Source organism: Botryllus schlosseri, chromosome 11, assembly GCF_051294905.1.
Source record: "Botryllus schlosseri isolate E-star chromosome 11, Bs_hap1, whole genome shotgun sequence".
NCBI classification, from domain to species: domain Eukaryota; kingdom Metazoa; phylum Chordata; class Ascidiacea; order Stolidobranchia; family Styelidae; genus Botryllus; species Botryllus schlosseri.
This window is the reverse complement of record NC_137246.1, coordinates 22,280,194-22,298,443: the sequence shown is the minus strand read 5'-3', so window position 1 is coordinate 22,298,443 and position 18,250 is coordinate 22,280,194. Positions and strand designations below refer to the sequence as shown.

At 39.2% G+C, this 18,250-nt stretch overlaps 2 protein-coding genes across 3 annotated transcripts in view; one reads left to right on the top strand and one right to left on the bottom strand.

Moving 5' to 3' along the window:
* The window catches only part of LOC145450282 (intraflagellar transport protein 57 homolog), a 207,298-nt gene that overhangs the window by 98,233 nt on the left and 90,815 nt on the right, over positions 1-18,250 (bottom strand). The gene's annotated exons all lie outside the window — the stretch shown is intronic.
* Positions 3,142-14,363, top strand: LOC145450663 (uncharacterized). The gene is made up of 7 exons (XM_080329173.1): positions 3,142-3,294; positions 3,458-3,594; positions 6,723-6,828; positions 7,795-7,977; positions 10,353-10,799; positions 13,628-13,731; positions 13,976-14,363. Exons 1-7 carry the CDS (start codon positions 3,237-3,239, stop codon positions 14,063-14,065), a joined length of 1,125 nt encoding a protein of 374 aa, XP_080185299.1. The 5' UTR covers positions 3,142-3,236; the 3' UTR covers positions 14,066-14,363.

Genomic DNA, 18,250 nt, shown 5'->3' with positions numbered 1-18,250 from the left:
GACGACTCAGGTCATATTAAGCCACAAAAATACATGGTGACTTAGCCAAATGTATCAACTGGAGCAATAATATGCTATATTTATTCCATAAAATCAATATCGTCCGTCGCTTTGCCAACAATTTCGACGGGGACTTGCAAGGGGATAAAAGCTTACGCCGTAACGGTCTAGGCCAGACCGGACAATGTATTCGCCGTCTGAAATTGCTACATAGATATTGAGCAGAGTGTAAAACGGGTTTCTAAAGTAGCTACCGATATCATCCCATAAACAAGTTGTACAGTAGCCAACACCCCAATCGCACGGATTCGATTTTTATGATACAATATACATATCAAATCAGGATTTTTTTACATTAAACAACCATGTATTATTTATATCAATTTCGTTGACTGGTTGAAGAAGCATCATTCGTTGACTACCTAGAGGTAGTGTATTTCGTTCTTGATGTTGTATGATTGCGGGTCAAGCTCACAGCAGAGGAGTCACTAAATATTCACAAAAGTAAAGCTGAATATTTCGAGTAAACTTTTGCAACAACGCGTGTAAAATCGTCGAGATCGGCAAGGTAGCGGTACATGCTCATTTAGTGTTGATTTTTTTTATGATGCAAGCGCCATCCACAGAGTGGTCTGAAGTTGAAATGCAACGAATTTCAGCCAAAGATGTTATAATGACGCGAAAATTGTAATATGTGAAAAGGTTCACAGTGCAGAACCTACCAAGGTTCGTTTGTGAACGTGAACCTCTAAATTTCAGAGGTTCACACACAGAACGCAAACGTGAACCTCGCGTTCACACCATCCCTAATTAATACAATAATCAACATCTTAGCAGATTTCGACATGAATGTCGTCGAGTTTGATTACATGAATTATTCCAATGGATGTTGTGATGAAAGCGATCTTCAAGTTTGGGACCACGAACCAGCTATATAAATATTAATATGGCGAAAATGAAGTAAAATCAACAGTAAAACGCATAGCCTTTATTAGGCTATGGTGAAACAGATAGAAGTCGAGAGAGAAAACATATTGCGAACCACCTCTGTCCTTATCGTCCATTGCCGGTGGACCTTGGGTGCTTGCTTAACGCTTATACAATCTACAATAACGGCAATTCACGTTTATATCGTATTGGAGAAGATGCTTTCGGACGTTTCTCTGCGCTGCAACGGGGAAATATTAGCGCTCGGATCAGTCACCCAACCTAGGCTACGTCGTGCTGCTCTCATTCGCGCGCCAGACTATTTGATTCGTATCGATCCTTCGAAGATTTACGGCCCTTGGCATTCTGGTTCTCGAGGGAAACGGTTTACATTGTACCGACGGCACCTAGCCATCTAGAACGTATTTGTGTGGGGTTCATTAATAGAGAATGGATAGAACGGGCGATTATGCAATATTGATGTCCGATTGGTTATACATTGGTGAACACTAAGCATTTATGCCATTTATGAGCGGCATTGGAGTGAGGTTAACTGCAGTTACGATCGGTGATCACTGATCAGCGTATGAGATATCATTGTAATCTGTTTAATTGGACCACAGTAACGAGGCTATGTTGGCTGACAGTTTCTTGGTTTCATTTCAAAAATGGTCGCTTGCCATGATCTTAGAAGGAAACAATTTAACATCTTTGCATAATACATGCTGTGGACATATATTTATGAGAGTGCTGGGCCGACGTGTGTATTGTTCGATCAAAGGTTACGCAACTTGTAGTCAGCTGACAAGATATTAGGCAATACGATGATTATCCGATCTCGATCCAATGAAAATGTAGCAAACTAACGCGCTTTCTCCCTAAATTCGCGTGTTGTATTATTTCAACGACCGTTTTATTACTTTCGTCGCTTGTTTATCTGTGACGTCACGACGTTGCGGATTTATTTGTTTTGCTGCTCAATCCTCGTGCCCATGATCAGGACACATTTTGGTGCTCGGGGCACTTGAATCATTCGACTTATCGAGTTATCGTAACACCTCGAATTAACGAATAATATGCAATACATTATCCTAGCGAACACATTCTCAATTGATTATTTGTATATATGTAATTGTGCATTGATCCCACAGGCCCAATCATGTAAATTAGAGTCGAAGCGATCGATTCATTACATTGATACAGATGATTGTGAATGACAATTCGGCGATCGCGAGCACCCATTTGCCACTTGTCAGCCTGATATGTCCTATTTCTAGCAGTTGGTTCCGAAGATGAGTATTCAAACGACGGATGACTCCTTTTTTGAACATATTTCAGTTATATGCTCCGATCAGATATATTAAGAATTTCATCAGTTCAAATCACTACAAGATCGCGATACAATGAGAAGACAATGAGGAGTCGCAACGACTTGGAATAGTCTTGCTTCCGAACATATAGTAACAGAAGATTATATCAAATGAAAAAGCAATGACAATGACGACTGAGGTGGTATATGTCGGTATGAGGATTGGATATGTGTAGGTCGTAGGATCATTGTTAGTTGTCGGAGTCGGTTTCTTTCCTTTTATTGTCTACCACACCAGCAGTCTCAGTCGAATTTACATCTGTCCGAGTGTCCGTTCTTGTAAATTCATGAACAGCAGAAGGAAAACCTCGTAGAATACCAGAGCGTTTTGAAAACTCAATCCCCCACCAGACCAGTGATTCCCAAACTGTGTGCCGCCACAGATTCTCTGGTGTGGCGCGAGTCATTCTGGAATTTTGTTTGGGAACCGCCGCAGTAGACATTGGCTTTAACCGCGAGTGAATAGAACTCATAGTCGCGAATACCAAGCTGACGAGCCGGCGGCGTCTCTACTGTCTGTATTGAATGATGGCCCCTGCGTATATCGGATTTGGAATACAATCGATTTGCCAGTGGGAATATTTTAGTCATATATTTATGTATAGTTCGGTGTGCGTGGTCAGACAAAGACTTCAAATCAATTATTCATGCCCATCATATTGCTATGCTTTGTGGTGTCCTGTCCATACATATTATGTAGCCTTGAACACGAGTGTGGAATACGCTACAGTGGCTACTGGCTATACTGTAAGAAGCAAATAAGCAGGTCATCTGAAAGGTTGGAATAGCCTCGTCCAAGTGGTGTACAACTGTACATCTGTACAATCTGCTTGATGTTGGTTAACACTCTTCAAATGTCTTTATACATTTGGCCAGATGGTATATAGCGATATTGACTGTTGAAAACTCATCTGTCGCACATACGTTGAAGCTGTCAGAAATGACACATCACAGAGTCAGGCCCATCTCGCCTCTAATTGCCTGCACGCTGCTTGCAGGTTAGTTTATTGAAAATTCTAATATTCACTTCAAGGAATAAACTGTACCTTGAAATAGCTGTTAGTAATCATTCCACTGACTATCCATATACAACAGTTATTATCTTTTGTTTTGATATAACAGTCTGTCATGCAGAATTATGTAATGGCTTATTCATTCCAGCGCAAGTGTTATGTTCTCCACTATCCCCTTCCGCGTTGGACGCAGCCTCTGCTAGCCGTAACGATACTGATGTTGGAGACACAATCTCGTCTGCTCCTGCAATATTGGAACAAGAATACCAAGATGAAGACTACATGGTAGGACAGAAACACATTTACACATTTATGAATATATTGCACCGATGATAGGGTATATGCTAGAGATGCTAGTGCAGGGGTCGGCAACCTTTCGCATGCAGCGTGCCTTAATATGTCAATGTCAAAATATTATCAGCTCGCCTGCCAAACATTTTTTGTTTTGTCATAATTATTGTTTCAAGCAAGGAATCTCTTCAACCCGCTTATAATTATCTGAAGCTAGCTATGGCATCTGTTATACGCGCCAGTGGTTTAGGTATGAATCATGAATAAGGGTATAAATTTGGGTCACCACTTCACCACCCTACCTATGCTATCTTTCAATGTACTTAATATTTGTATAATTTCTTCCTGGAAAATGCCAGTTACTAACAGTTGCACAGCACATCCCTAGATTAAAGTATCCCAACGGCTTCATGCGATAATAGGATACCGTTCTCTCATTAATTGCTAATGCGGTTGTACTCATTTCTGTACATTATGCATATTATTTATTCCTTTTCTATATATTTATGCGCCCATAATAAAATTAAGCAATCCGTTATAACTAAATCGCACAAAGCGGGAAGAAAATATAAAGATCAATAACATCTGCCCCCAAAGACCCTACTTTGTGCTGATTGACGAAATATAAAAACTGTGGGATTGGGGTGCGACAGTTATAGTCGATGAGTTGAAAAATAGCATGAGAGCGCTTATCGCACATTGATTTTCAGTGTTTGGCTTTGTGAGATGCCGGGACGCGTAGATTTTCCATTTTGAAAATTTCTGTTTCACTTTTTGCAAAAAACATGGTTATACTATGATGGCGAACATACGCGATCTTTTAGTAAAATCATCGATGATACATAGGGCAGCGCAAAAAGAATAATGTCGATGAAGCAGGCTATATTACGGATCAAGGAACCGCAGAAGTTAGTATACTTTTTGACTTGACCCCTGTTGTAACCCCAGAGTTGGATTAATTGTAATTTGTATTTGAGGTGAATGTAATTAATTACATTTTTTCATGTAATTGTAATTGAAGCATTTTTATTTTGTGTAATTGTAATTTGATAAAATTTTTGCATAATTTCAATTTTGATTATAGTTATTGAGACCTGACAAGCACAACATGAAATAATTGAGCCTATTTACATAGATTTGCTGGGCGCGCTTCGTTTACTAGATAATTCATCCAGCATGCTAAACCGTTTCCCACACTTCAGTAGCAAGAGAAAACTTGGTAAATTGCAATATAGTCTAAATCTAAATGATTCAAAAATGGATGAACAGCAAAATAAAGTCTTCTGAAACATGTGCTGAACCATTTCCTACACCATACTGTCACAGTTTTTTTCCAATCTTTGACCAGTACTGAGACTTGCTGCTATAATTGCAAAAATAAATTCAAGTTTTCAATAAAGGCTTCATCAAACTTGATCACGCAATTGAAGAGATGTTCTCCCAATCTTTATCCTAAATATATATGAACCTCAACAGAAAACACCGATAAAACGTGAAGAAGACAAAGGTAGACCTGAGTAACCACCTATCAAATCATTTTTCAAACTTCTTTCCAGCGATTTGCTTCATATGATGCCACTTGAAAAGCATTAACAAAAGCCCCACTCAAATAAATAGCTTGTGATCAGTTACCATTAATTGAATAGTATATTCATATTGAAATGAACCCGAATATTTTCGGCTGACACTCGTCAGGGGTAATCGTCTGCAACTAGCGGAGAATTCAAAAGAACAGCGTATATCAACAATCGTAACACAAAATATGACGTCACCAGCACGAAATGTCGAATACGAGAGCGTTCGATGCACTATTTTTAGATCATACACGAACTCTTTTTGTTGACACAGCCTTGGCTGGTGTATTTTGATAAAAGTCGACTCCAAGGCACACAAATGAAGATTATTAGCAAATGTAGATTATTTGGCATTGAGTGAACTAGTGAGTGTGCTATCGTGTCTTTCTAGGAAGCAATGCAGCAAGTTGAATGAGAAAATATTGTAACATCCTCTTGCATTTGTCCGTTAGTGCTTGGCTTACTGAAAGCAATGGAACAACTAAAAGACTCTACTCTCCACTGTTGCCAGAAACTGATAGCTAATATTGAAGACCATATTTCTAACATTTCGTTGCCATATATAAATTCTCCGGTCATCAGACGCCTCTCTTCTTCATCCACGATTTCAACAGCTTGATTGAAGATTACGTTTAAAAATAAGAAGCAATACGTTTGTAATTTGTAATTGTCCTGAATGCAGTCAATTACATTTTCCATGTAATTTAATTATAGTTGTAATTTGATATTTTTACCATGGAGTAATTGTAATTGTAGTGTAATTGAAACATGCCGCGGAGTAATTGTAATTATAATTGTAATTGAACTGAATTAACTCTGAACAAAAAGTAAAATTCGGAATATACAGTAGGGCCTACACCAGTGGTCACACCGTCTTTTCTAGTTCATGCTTTGCTTCATTATGCTGCGAAAACCCGTAGCGATCGATCTTGTACGAGAAAAGCACTACAGTCCATGAATAATTCCGCCTCCTCATTGCTGAGATCCTTTTTATAGATTATATGTTGGTATAAGCATACAGCAAGACCTTCATTTTCATCAGGGACATTAAGAATTCCCTGATTTTGATGGCTGTTAGTAGGAATTATGTATATTTTTAGGATTATCTTCATATTAACATTCGATCGTATTCGTTGGAAGGTTTAGAACACAACCAACATACCAAAAGCCTACATAAGCCTATACAGCAATACCGTTAAGTTCATACATAGAAATAAATTGGATTGATATAAAGCTATATATGTGTGCATCTCTGATAAACGACATATCCGCGACGACTGTATATGATATCCTGCAGGACGTCTTGTATACTTCCAGCCGCACCATGCAGCTACAAAGCTAAACTTCGCGAAACCTCCTCGATGATATATTGTAGCTTTACCGGCCACTTATAAGCATATTGGCCTATTGCGTAATTCTTAAAAGGCATTAATTTTCTCTCACTCGCATTATATGTTACCTTTACGCCTGTGATTGGCGGATGCTGATGCATCGTCGTGACAAACCAGCAACCGATCCGCACATTACATGAAATCCATTGTTTTTGAGATTGAAGACTGCACTCTGAAGGCACTTGATATTATTCTATCAGAGAAGGATGAAAAATTGAACAAGGAATGCAAAGACATATTGGTACTGTTGACCGGGAATGCAGGTCCTTATAGTTCTGTTATGGCAGGGGTGGTCAACTTTTTCGGCGAAAGGGCCACATGAGATTTACATACCATTGTACGAGCCACTTGAATGTTGATGACCATTTTTTAGTCGTCCGATAGAAGCGAACCGGATTGAGTAACGACGAAAACAAGACTTATCTTACTACCCATCAACAAAATCGATAACAATTGTGTCCTGAAAAGTCATTGTGCAATCACGTCCTAGCCGCGCGAAGCACGCAGATTTTTCAAAGTTGATGAATGAATTCGGTCAATAATATTGTTACTTTCATGTAATGCGGGTTGCCTCAGTATACCGCTATATGTGTTCATTTGGCAAGGACAGCATTATTCGGCGTTTGGGACATATCAATATCGAAGATTTCAACGAACATGTGTCTATCATTTTGTGCAAAGGTTTTATCGCCGACGATCTTTCTGCGAGTGCAGACTCGAAGTCGCATAATTGACGACCGTTCTCTCATAATTTCGAATATAGTTAGACTCAATTCTGTAAAATTGGGCATATTTGAAATTATTAATTTTCAGGAGGGGGTACCAACACCAAGAGCGAGAAATCGAGTGAAAATAAATCGCGCGAAGTGCTAAGAAAAATTTCAAGTCAATTAAATCTTCAATGATATTCTACTTTATGGTCATTGGTCATTAGTCAATGGTCATATACGAAGATCTACAAAAGTGTGGCTGGCCCCAGGCTATACGTCGATGCGTCGGAACTAATATTTTAGTCATCAACATCACAAATTTTGCAGTCAGGTTAATCAAATTTCTTGTTGGCCTTGCAAGTTCACATTAAATTGCCTGGGTAATTTATTTTTTGATAATTTAACTAATTTCGATAATCACCTCGCGGGCCGCTCAAAAGCTTCCAGCGGGCCGCAGGTTGGCCGCCCCTGTGTTGCGGATTTACCACGTTCGCCCGCTCAAACACTTTGATGTCGCAGGAAAACAGAAGCAAACACGGAATTCTGAAGACGTTGACCTGAGCCGGGAACTGAATGAACTAGCAAAGGAAAAAGAGAAATATGCCACATTGAGTGAGCAGATACAAAATGCAGAAAGTCTGCTAGCCGAAAGAGATTTCACCAGAAGTAACGAGAACGATATTGAGGCCTTGCGGGACTTAGGTAACTTTTACGCGAATGGTGAATCACCGTTGCAAATATATGGGCAGCCCTCGCCAAACTACATATAGGCACGGCTTGCACCCATCTTGAAATGATAGCTCACCGCCTTTCATTTGCCATATTGTAAACACGATTGTTCCTAGGGTTGCATTTAAACCACTTTGTTTTAAACAGAGGCATTTATAAAAATGTGTATTTTTAAGTTCTATAATTATGCCATAATTGTGTAAATACTTTCCCAAAAACATTTCCTATGAGCCTATGGATGATAAAAACCCGAAATAGACGACTTATACGATATGGGATGGTTGGAACCCTTAAAATAGTCTGTTCAACAGCTATACTGCTATGTAGATGTTTCGTCAAAGGAGCTATATTTACCCTATATTTTCAATTGTCAATGTCAATCCAATATGACGTCACAATTGAATATTCGTGACGCCATGGCTTTAAAAACACAATAAAAAGCATGTTTTAAACAAGGGAGGAATTAATTTCGAGTAATGATAATATACGCTTTCACGCGAATAGTAGTATTTTAATATACAATCAGATAATATATTGATATTGAAGAAATAACGAATATTTTCGGCTGACACTCGAGAGATCGCTTAAGGTTAGGCTACCCTCGACCCTTGCGACTATCTTTGACGATTGTCAGCCGAAAATATTCAGGTTTATTTCAATATGACGATATCATTCAATTGTATATCGAAGCTCTGTAACTTCAATATTTATCATCAAGTAGTTTTTTAACAACAAAAAGTATGGTTTCAAACTTAATTTCCGCCACTGGAACCTCGAAACCTCCTCTCAGCATCAACAAACATGTTGGACAAGGATACCAATACTCATGGAACGAAATTTGTGTCAAAAGTCGTGATCGACCCTCACTATAGATTACTAGCATACGTATACGTCGTATAGGTTAGTCATCTATACACTCACCATGACCACAGCGTTGCAAAATAGTACATGGTACATGGTACAGAAATACGAAATAATTTTGGATGTCGTGTAATTGGCATCATTTTCCTTGTGTCTGTGTGTCAGAGAGTCTATATTTTTCATCCAAACGAAGTACATGACAACAAGACAGCCGCAGGGCCGTAACTGCCGCATCCCAAACCCCTATTGGGGGAGAGCTCGAAGGGGTGCTGGTCCAAATTACTTCGCAAATTAACATAAATTATAGAATATTTTGGGATATTTATAGAAGTTTTTCAAATGTTCTTCTCGCGATTAGTTGACGTTTGCGTATTGCTGTCTTGATGTTAATGTGATTACCTCTCACCCGAGAAAAAACGCATAATTTATAGAGATAAGTATTCCGGCGTCGGCCATTACCGCATTACGAAACATCGGCCAATCATGTGCTGCCAAAAAGCTCGGCGGCGACGAAATCTTGACCCAAAAGGACCGCCTCATGTTGACCGAAACCGAAATATATACGTCGAATTTTCCCTTGCCCATCATAGGCGACTAATATTCCTGTCCTGGCAATTACAAATACCACCCGTACAGTAAAATAATGCGCCCCGCAAGGAAATTGGCATTTTGAGCCATGTGCGTCGCATGGAAAAAAGTTCTTTAGGTCTGCTACGTTTCAGCGATTCCAAAATCTTTTGCTTATATAGCAGACGGAAGGCCACGAAAGAACAGCAGGTATTAAAGCAATTGATAACAACGGCTCCGTCCGTTCAGTATTAATTACGGGACCTAGAATTTCAAAGACACCAATTCCGTCAGTACTAACGGTAAATCTGAGCAATATATGCAATTCCAATTTCATCGACCGAATTCAACCATTTTTTCAATTTTTCGCGCTACGTGCGACTAGACAATATTAGCTCGCTAACCGCCGATAACAAGAACACCATCGTTGCAATAACGTATGGACCAAGGGAGGAGGGTCTGTAACAGGCTTGTGATAATTATGTGATATATATGTGTACGTACACATATATTTGTTTGTATTATCACCCTATTGGGACCCAAGACCAGCGTTTTGGGAGGGGATGACGAAGTGCTGTTACGGTCATGCAGACAGCATCGATGATGAAACAGAAGAAATACGGATGCACAACATTCGGTATCGACTAGGAGTGGTCGATACGATCTTAGAGCTCAACTAGTCTTGTCGCGCCAAACCAATGCACTGTCTCTGTACATGATCTGGCAGGGGGGGGGGTAAAAACGAAACATATTTGAATTTTTCGCCTCGGATTCCAGTTACCCATCAGGTACTTTATTTTGCCTTTGTCCCATTCACAATCTTTGAACTCTCTATACGGTTGCCATATTTCTATCGCCATTGTGGTCAATCCCTATTTCTGGCGGCAACGTGAATTTTCTCAACACACATTTTAAACCAGATAATAGCAGAACCATGCGTCGTCATCGCAACAAAATGATGCCCAATCATTACGAAAATCAGCCGCCGTACCTGAGAGAGGCGGGGCCTTCGGAGGAGTTCTGGAACGGAAATTTCGTGACCAAATCCAAGCCCGAATATCCCTCCGAGTCTATCGACGACGGCGAGCCGACGGACGAAGATTTATTCGTCATTCCGATGCGTTATCTCCGCAAAACGATGTTACGCGATCAAAAGCCTCTGGGCTCCGAATTTGAACAAAATAACCCTTCAAATGCAGGAAGTAACCGCGCGAGAAGCGACAAGGCGATGATGAAATGGCTGCTCCAAGCGATGTTATCGCTTGACGGCAAACAACAAACCACGAAACAGTCGCAATCGAGTGAAAAGTACCTGGATCGCTCCCCGAAAATCAAGAATGACCCAATGGGGGTTGACCGTCTGCATCGTAAGTAACGGGTTGTTGTTAATGTTATTGAATGTACCATATCCGAAATATAGAGGGGTAACGACGTACTCTCCACATCATGTACTACTTTTGGATCCTTTTTCTGTTACAGCACCAGACATGGGGTGATTACTTCGTGAATGTAATCGATTGCGATTACGATTACTTCCTAATGACGCGATTACGATTACGATTACGATTACAGCAAAATCAGGAAGTAGTCGATTACGATTACGATTACATTGGAAAAGTAATCACGATTACTCACGATTACATTTATTTTACATCTTAGAAGCTATGCTGGAAGACAATATATGGATTGCGCTGAAAAGGCTTAATGAAATAACAAACTACCTTTAAAAAAGATGCGTCATTTGCTTGTTACGTCATAATGTACCTATTGCCCATTTTTATAGAGGTCAATTTATCGCGCCCAACGATTTGCATTCTTGCCAGGGCCATAACTGCCGCACGCCAAATTCCCCAATAGGGTGGAGAGCGAGCTCGAAGGGGACTCAAAAAGTATTTCGTAAACCAAAATAGTTATAGAGTATTTTCGAGAGGTCTAATTAACTTGAAAATCCTCTCTGGATCAGTGATTCCCAATCACGGCTCCCAGCTAGCCTACTTGCAGCTCCCATTGACGTTGGAAAATCCAACAAAAATAATAAAAAATAAATCTATAACAAACAAAAAATTGATATTAAAAATTACACTGGCTTGGCTTGGAAACTGGAGTTTATAATTAAGGGTGGAGACCAGTTCCTTTGCTGTCGAGTAACGATTCTCTACTCAGCAACGATTTCGTTACTCAACTCACGTCAGAAAGTATGCTCACACTCAAATGCGTTTGGATGGGCACTCAGATTTAAGTTTGCTTATCATCGGACTTAATTAAGAGCAAGTGGTGTTACAACACATTTTACAACGCTATCTGACCATCAATCCAACGGATCTTTGACTTGATTGTTAAGTTCAACGGCCGCATTGACGGAATGAATGCTTTTTTGCCCATGATGAAATTGTTTTCAAGTCCTATTGTAGTTAATGTGGCCACTGACCCTAGCAATTTACAACTTGAGTTGCTAGACATGCAGTCATGATATAAGACATGACAATTTGTTTGTGCGTCTCACGAAAGTTTTTCTTTTAGTCTGCTACGTTTGAGCCACTACAATATCTTTTGATTATATAACAAATCGGAGGTCACGAATTAACAACATACACTAAAGTAATTATAACAAGATAATATGAATTATGAATTACGTGTCCCCAGCTCTACTGGTAGGTAATTGTGTGGCGAGATAGCGCAGTGGTATAATCCATGGCCGCAACATCAATGGTTCCTACCAAAGTGTTGGAGGTTTACCTAGGCTCCTCCTGGCCGCCTCATCCGCGTAAGCGGTGTCTTACAAAAAGCCTAGAAGTGGGCCGTGCTACAAGTTTGCAGATACGGAATCAAAAATGTAGAAAATCGGCCTGGTGTAAATGACCGTTGTAGTCGACAAACACCATGAATACCTCAAATAAACAAACAAACTCTACAGGTAGATTTGACCATCGGGGGCTGAGATAGGATTAAAAACTAAGAGTAATATAATGCAATTACTAATATTATTGACGAAATTCAGTCTTCAACTTGAGATTGCCACCCTATGGGGCCAAAGACCAACGTTTGGACTGGGGGACGAATTGCTGTTTTGGACCTGATTCCAGCTACATCCCACGCTAACATGATGTATAAGCACATGGCCATGGCGGTAGATCCCAATGTTGAGTAAATAATTGTGAAATAACGATTAGCGCCCGTTTCAAGTAGTGTCATATGAGAAAAAGAAGAAGCGAACATAAAATTCTGCCTTCAACTTAATCAACTTAATACTGCAAGCTGCAGTTAGGAGAAACGGCAAAAACGGCTCGGTTATGATATATATATATATCATCAGCTGTTGATTTTACTGCTTCGTTGTGGAAACCCCAATGTTTTATTTGACGAGTACAAAATATCAAATCTTTGTCCGGTGTCCGTACGTACTAGATAGGCCTACTGCTCGCAAAGCAGCAACGGTCAAACTGCGTTTAACTAAGCATAACTAAACATCAACACATAAGGAACTATTTTAAACTAGGCAGAGCGGAGACAAACTATACTGCTGCGAGGTAGTGGCGTGTGGAACGTGTTGATAACCTGACATAAAGCACGGCAGTTGTTCTTACAATCACACTAGTGTACGACGTACGTACATCGAACATCTATTTACTGTGGATACTTCTTACGCAATGACGCGCAAAGCTAACTGCGGCTTCTGACGTAATAATGAGCAGTGGCGTTTGAAAATCACACCCTTGTGCTATCACGAATCTTGTATAATACCTCTTCCTTGTTCACAAATGTTCACTTGTTCAGTTTGTGTCATAGTCCTTGTACAGATAAAAAGTAATCTTTCTTTCACAGAGAAATCGATTAAATATGGGAAGTAGTCGATTACGATTACGATTACTTCGGATTTTTTTCGAATGTAATCGATTGCGATTACGATTACTTGAAAATGCTGTAATCGTCGTAATCGATTACGATTACTAATCGTGATTACCCCATGTCTGTACAGCACCACATATTTTGAAGTCAAGTGTTTACATTCTACCTATACTATCATTCTGTTTTTGAAGTAAAAGTAGTTAGTTTTAAGACGATTGGTCTACTCGAATAGTAGTTACATCACTGCCTCTTTTTGATTAGCATTAGTCAGTATATTACTTATCCATCTTGGTTCCCTGTTCTGTGAATGCATGAATTTGATCATTCTCCGATAATATCTTATGTTCAGGTTCGGGAAGTTTGATTGTCAAAAAGGATCTACAGAACTCACATGATGATGATGACTTATTTGATCAAGATCCAGAGATACCAACTATACAAAGAGACACGGAGGTATTATCACTTTAGTATTACTCAATTTATTGGCATATTTAACAGGGTTTGGCACTAATCCAGTGGAATCAAAGTCTATCAGCAATAGCTTTTTACGCTAAAATTCCTTTCGTGCTATCAGTATTTTTCTTTATCAATTCATCAATTGAAACATTATGTTAGAATCGAAATTCTGAGCTGTATGATTAATTATGCATTATCCATAGCTTATTACGCCTTTTACATTTTCAAATTCGCCGGCTAGCTCGCGACTCAGCTGCTTTACGAGATACAATCTGACATACAAAAGCTGAGAAAAGATCTTCAATTATTTCAAGGAGGACCTCGACTGTAAAGCGATCTATATACGACTGTTACACACGTATTTCTGCACACTGAATTCTTCAGCACCAATTCCACGTCTCATATAGTTGTATAGACTTTATTCTTTCGAGGTTTTGGACTAGTGGTCTGGTATTTCTCTGAATTATCTAAATATGTGATATGGCAAATTCTAAACATTCTTGGTCAACATATTACGAGTTACGACACGATAAATATATGTATATATAATATACTGATGTAAGATTATCTATTCTAAATGAAATAATATACTTATAAATATAAATATAAATATATGAGTGTGTGAGATATTCGGATGTCATTTCCTTCGTGTTGGTTTAACCTGTTTGTAGGCCTGTATACCACAGGAATTGTATAGGTTATAGCTGAAATATGAGGAGTGACACAGAATGCGATTTATTAGCAGTTATATTCTAATTGGCAATCCCTAGACAGAAAGATAGAGAGGTCGATTTTGTGCGTTACTACGAAAGACAGGTCGTATTCATTGAGGTATACTCGAGCTGTGATTTTCATTTGAAAGCCATTGCTGAGCTTGTTAGTCGTAAATTTGGCGTAGAAATATGATGGTTTTGGTAAATGTTAGGATTTTCAATTGTCGTTCGTGTGTTTAGATTTTAGAATATGTAACAAAAACGAGGTGGTATGTTACAAACATTGTTAACGGCCGAGTATCGATAGTATTACAATAGCTGGTATAGCGCTGTCATATGCTTGCTGAGAGAGAGAGAGATATGGTATTCTTTTTCGCCTGCACCATCGAGATGCTTAGACGACGGAGTTGCGATACGGCCCCATGAGGTCATCTAGTCTGCGTCCCCCTCTTTTTCTCCTCCAGGCTATCCGCGATCGCTGAGCGCCTAGCAGGATAGCTGCGGATACCAATTTTCGAGTCTTCTGGTATGACCCGGCCGCGGGATCGAACCCACGACCTACCGCTCGAGAAGCCGGACGCATAACCATTACACTATCTCGCTCGGTAGGTTGACGGGAACTGTCGTCCCGCTACGGCTTTATATCTTCATTAGTGAAATTCACTCCGTTAAGTTGCTAAGAACCAGGGGTCGGGAACCTATTGCTCTTTTGATGATGAAGCAGGCCCTATGGCTCTTTGATAAATTTCTAATTTTTCATTTCATCAGCAACTTATGTATCAATATTGCCTCATTTTTCGGATAAATTTTGATAACGGCCAGAATCATTATTCATTTGACTTTGTAGGGTCAAAACAGTGGCGTATTCTGCGGGGTTTATGGGCTTAAAAGCTCTTTTCAAAATCTTGAAATTTTTGCCAAATATTTTCTGCTGATTTGTTCATTTCAATTCCAAGATTTTTCTATAATGGGACAAACATGGTACCTTCAAGTTATTTAGGGGTATATGCATCGGACAAATCTAATCCGCCAAGTTCAATACGAAGTTTTCATAACGGCAACCACAAAGATGCTGCCAATATCATATCAAATATCATAATTCGTTGTATCCAATATTGAACTCATGGAATTTTAAATTACACAATGCGTTGATTAATCAGAGAGAAAAGCAAACATGGCGACGCCTATATGACAATGCACTTTTTGAATTCACATTGAATATGGCTCTTCTGACGAAAAAGGTTCCCAACCCCCGCTATAGACATATAGTAGTTGTAGCAACTGCATGGTTGTAACTTAAGAATTAAAAAAAGGAATTTAATACAGACGTTTCAAAAACATTCCTTTTGTATGACTCCGGCCGCTCCCGACTCTTGTAGTATATTTTAAATTTCGACTCTGACACATTGCACAATGACTCGAATACAAGTCGAGTCAATACAAAATTGACTCGAGTGCTGGAGTCAAGTCATTTTACGCATTTGCAAAGGATGACTCGAGTCAAGTTGAGTTACCAAAAAATCGTGACTCGAATTGGACTCAAGCCGAGTCATTAACACCCTGCATAATAGCGACAACGCTGACAGCTCTGACTCCAACATGCAAAACAAGCTACACTTGGAAATTTACTTCTATAACTAATTTGCGTCTAATCAGCGTCATACTCTGTTCAATAATAGTTAGTAAAATCTAAACGTGCCACGTGTTTTAGGTGACCTGACAATTTAATCACTGGATGTAAGTGAAATGTGGAAAATAGCAGGGTTGTATAACCAAGTCACATAGGCTCAGAGTCACAGGTCAACCTCACATTTAATATTTTGACTCGAGTCAAGTCGAGTCTTTTTCAATTCACCACCGAGTCAAGTCCAAGTCCAACTCAGCGATCAGAGGGTCGAGTCCGAGTCATGGTATTTTGACTCAAGTCCGAGTCCAAGTCATTGTGTTGACTGTTCAGTTTCCAGTTAAAGTCTTGCTAAACTCACTTTTTATAACTTGAGTTACAATGAAAACATTCGATGGTGATTTTGGGGGGTTCCAGGACCATGAGCAAGATAAAATTTATATTTTCGCAATCAGTACCGCGGTAGCTTTCGATTGATACCAATTTTATCAATTTTCGCGCTCGGCAAGTCGGTCAAAACTTACCGTAAAATTGGCCTTTGGCCAAATGGAAAGTGCGACGTATGGTATAGCAGTCGCAGTGAGCCCTGAGATATGCTTGTGTCCACGCCGTATAGGACATTATGGTTTAACCAACTTTGGTACATTCATTCAGCCGCTGTTTCGCTGGAGATGCGCCAAAGAGTGATTGAACATGAATTCATGATTGGAGTGATTAATTTCTATCAGACTAAATGACCCAGGGCATAATGGCAACTATAGATCTCTGGCATAGACTACCGGATAAATTTTGTATTAATCATGGTTTTTAAAAATGATAATTTTGTACATTGAACGGTATGTCGCCCATTTTTTCAACTTCATGATAGAAAATGGTATCTACCCAAGCTATCTGTAAACGAAGAGTAGTACCGGTACACAAAGCTGGGGATAGAGCTAATGTTACCAACTACCGCCCGATATCCGTTCTCCCATGCACCGGGATTGTATTCGAAAAATTGGTCCTCCCTCGCCTAACCTCATTCCTCGCCAAAATGTATGTCATTTCCCCTCAACAATTTGGCTTCCGAAACAAACACCAAACCTCACATGCTCTGTGGCCGGACAGTATTATGATATCTCAGAGAAGCGAAATGTGGAGTGTAGTATTTTTTCTGATCTAAAAAAACCATTTGGCAGTGTAGATCAGTGGTTCCCAACCTTTTTCGACTCATCGCCCCCATATCAAGCTCAACACAAATTTTTGGCCCCCAATATTTACTGATTTGCCTCATATTATTGGAATGCCGGTGTAGTAGAATGGTGACAGAAATTATCCTGTATATCCTGTAATTTCTTATATTTACAAGTACCGAAGGCTTTCTTGACAAGCCAGACGCTGATATGCCATATAGTTGGGAGTTTCTCATGGTAAAATTCGTTGCTTCTTTCCAATTAGAAATGTCGGGTGTACAGTAGGGGTCTTCAAAAGTGACTTTTTTCTCAAATCGTACTGGCTACTTGATAAAATTGTTAAGTTACCTAATTTAAGCCTACACACCAAATTTGGTTCAATTCCAACTGGTAGCCGCATTGCTACAGGAGAAGAAAGTTTCTAATTATTATATAGGAATAAATACCAAAAATTTTGAAAATTTTTTAAAGAAATCATGTTCACCAAATTTGGTTCAATTACAACCAGTGGAAGCGGAGTTATTGCCGTCGGAAAATTCGTATTTGAATAAAATAGTATTTACGGTGGGCACCACTATGATAAATAATTAAAGAATTGGTCACCGTAAATACTGTTTTATTCATAATCCAAATTGTGTCCATATTGTGTAGCTTTATTTCCGGAAATTAATGCACTTTCTTCTATACTTCAAAATTTATGTTCTCCAGACAAAAGAAGTGAAACTCTAATTAGAACTCGAAGTGATACTGGAAATTAAAAGAGAAATATAAATACTACTTCTAATGGCGGAAAATGTATTTTATGTCTTTAGTCCAGAAAAGTTTCAAAGGTGGTATGCTAAAACAGGTGTAAAGCTAAAAAAGTCAGAGTTCACTTTTCCAAATTAGGACACACCATGAACTGCAAGAATACGATATGATGAGTGAATGCTAGATTGCGAAATATCAGTTTCAAACGTTATGATGGGCTAGGCTACATACGGTGATGAAATATTTCATATGCGCGA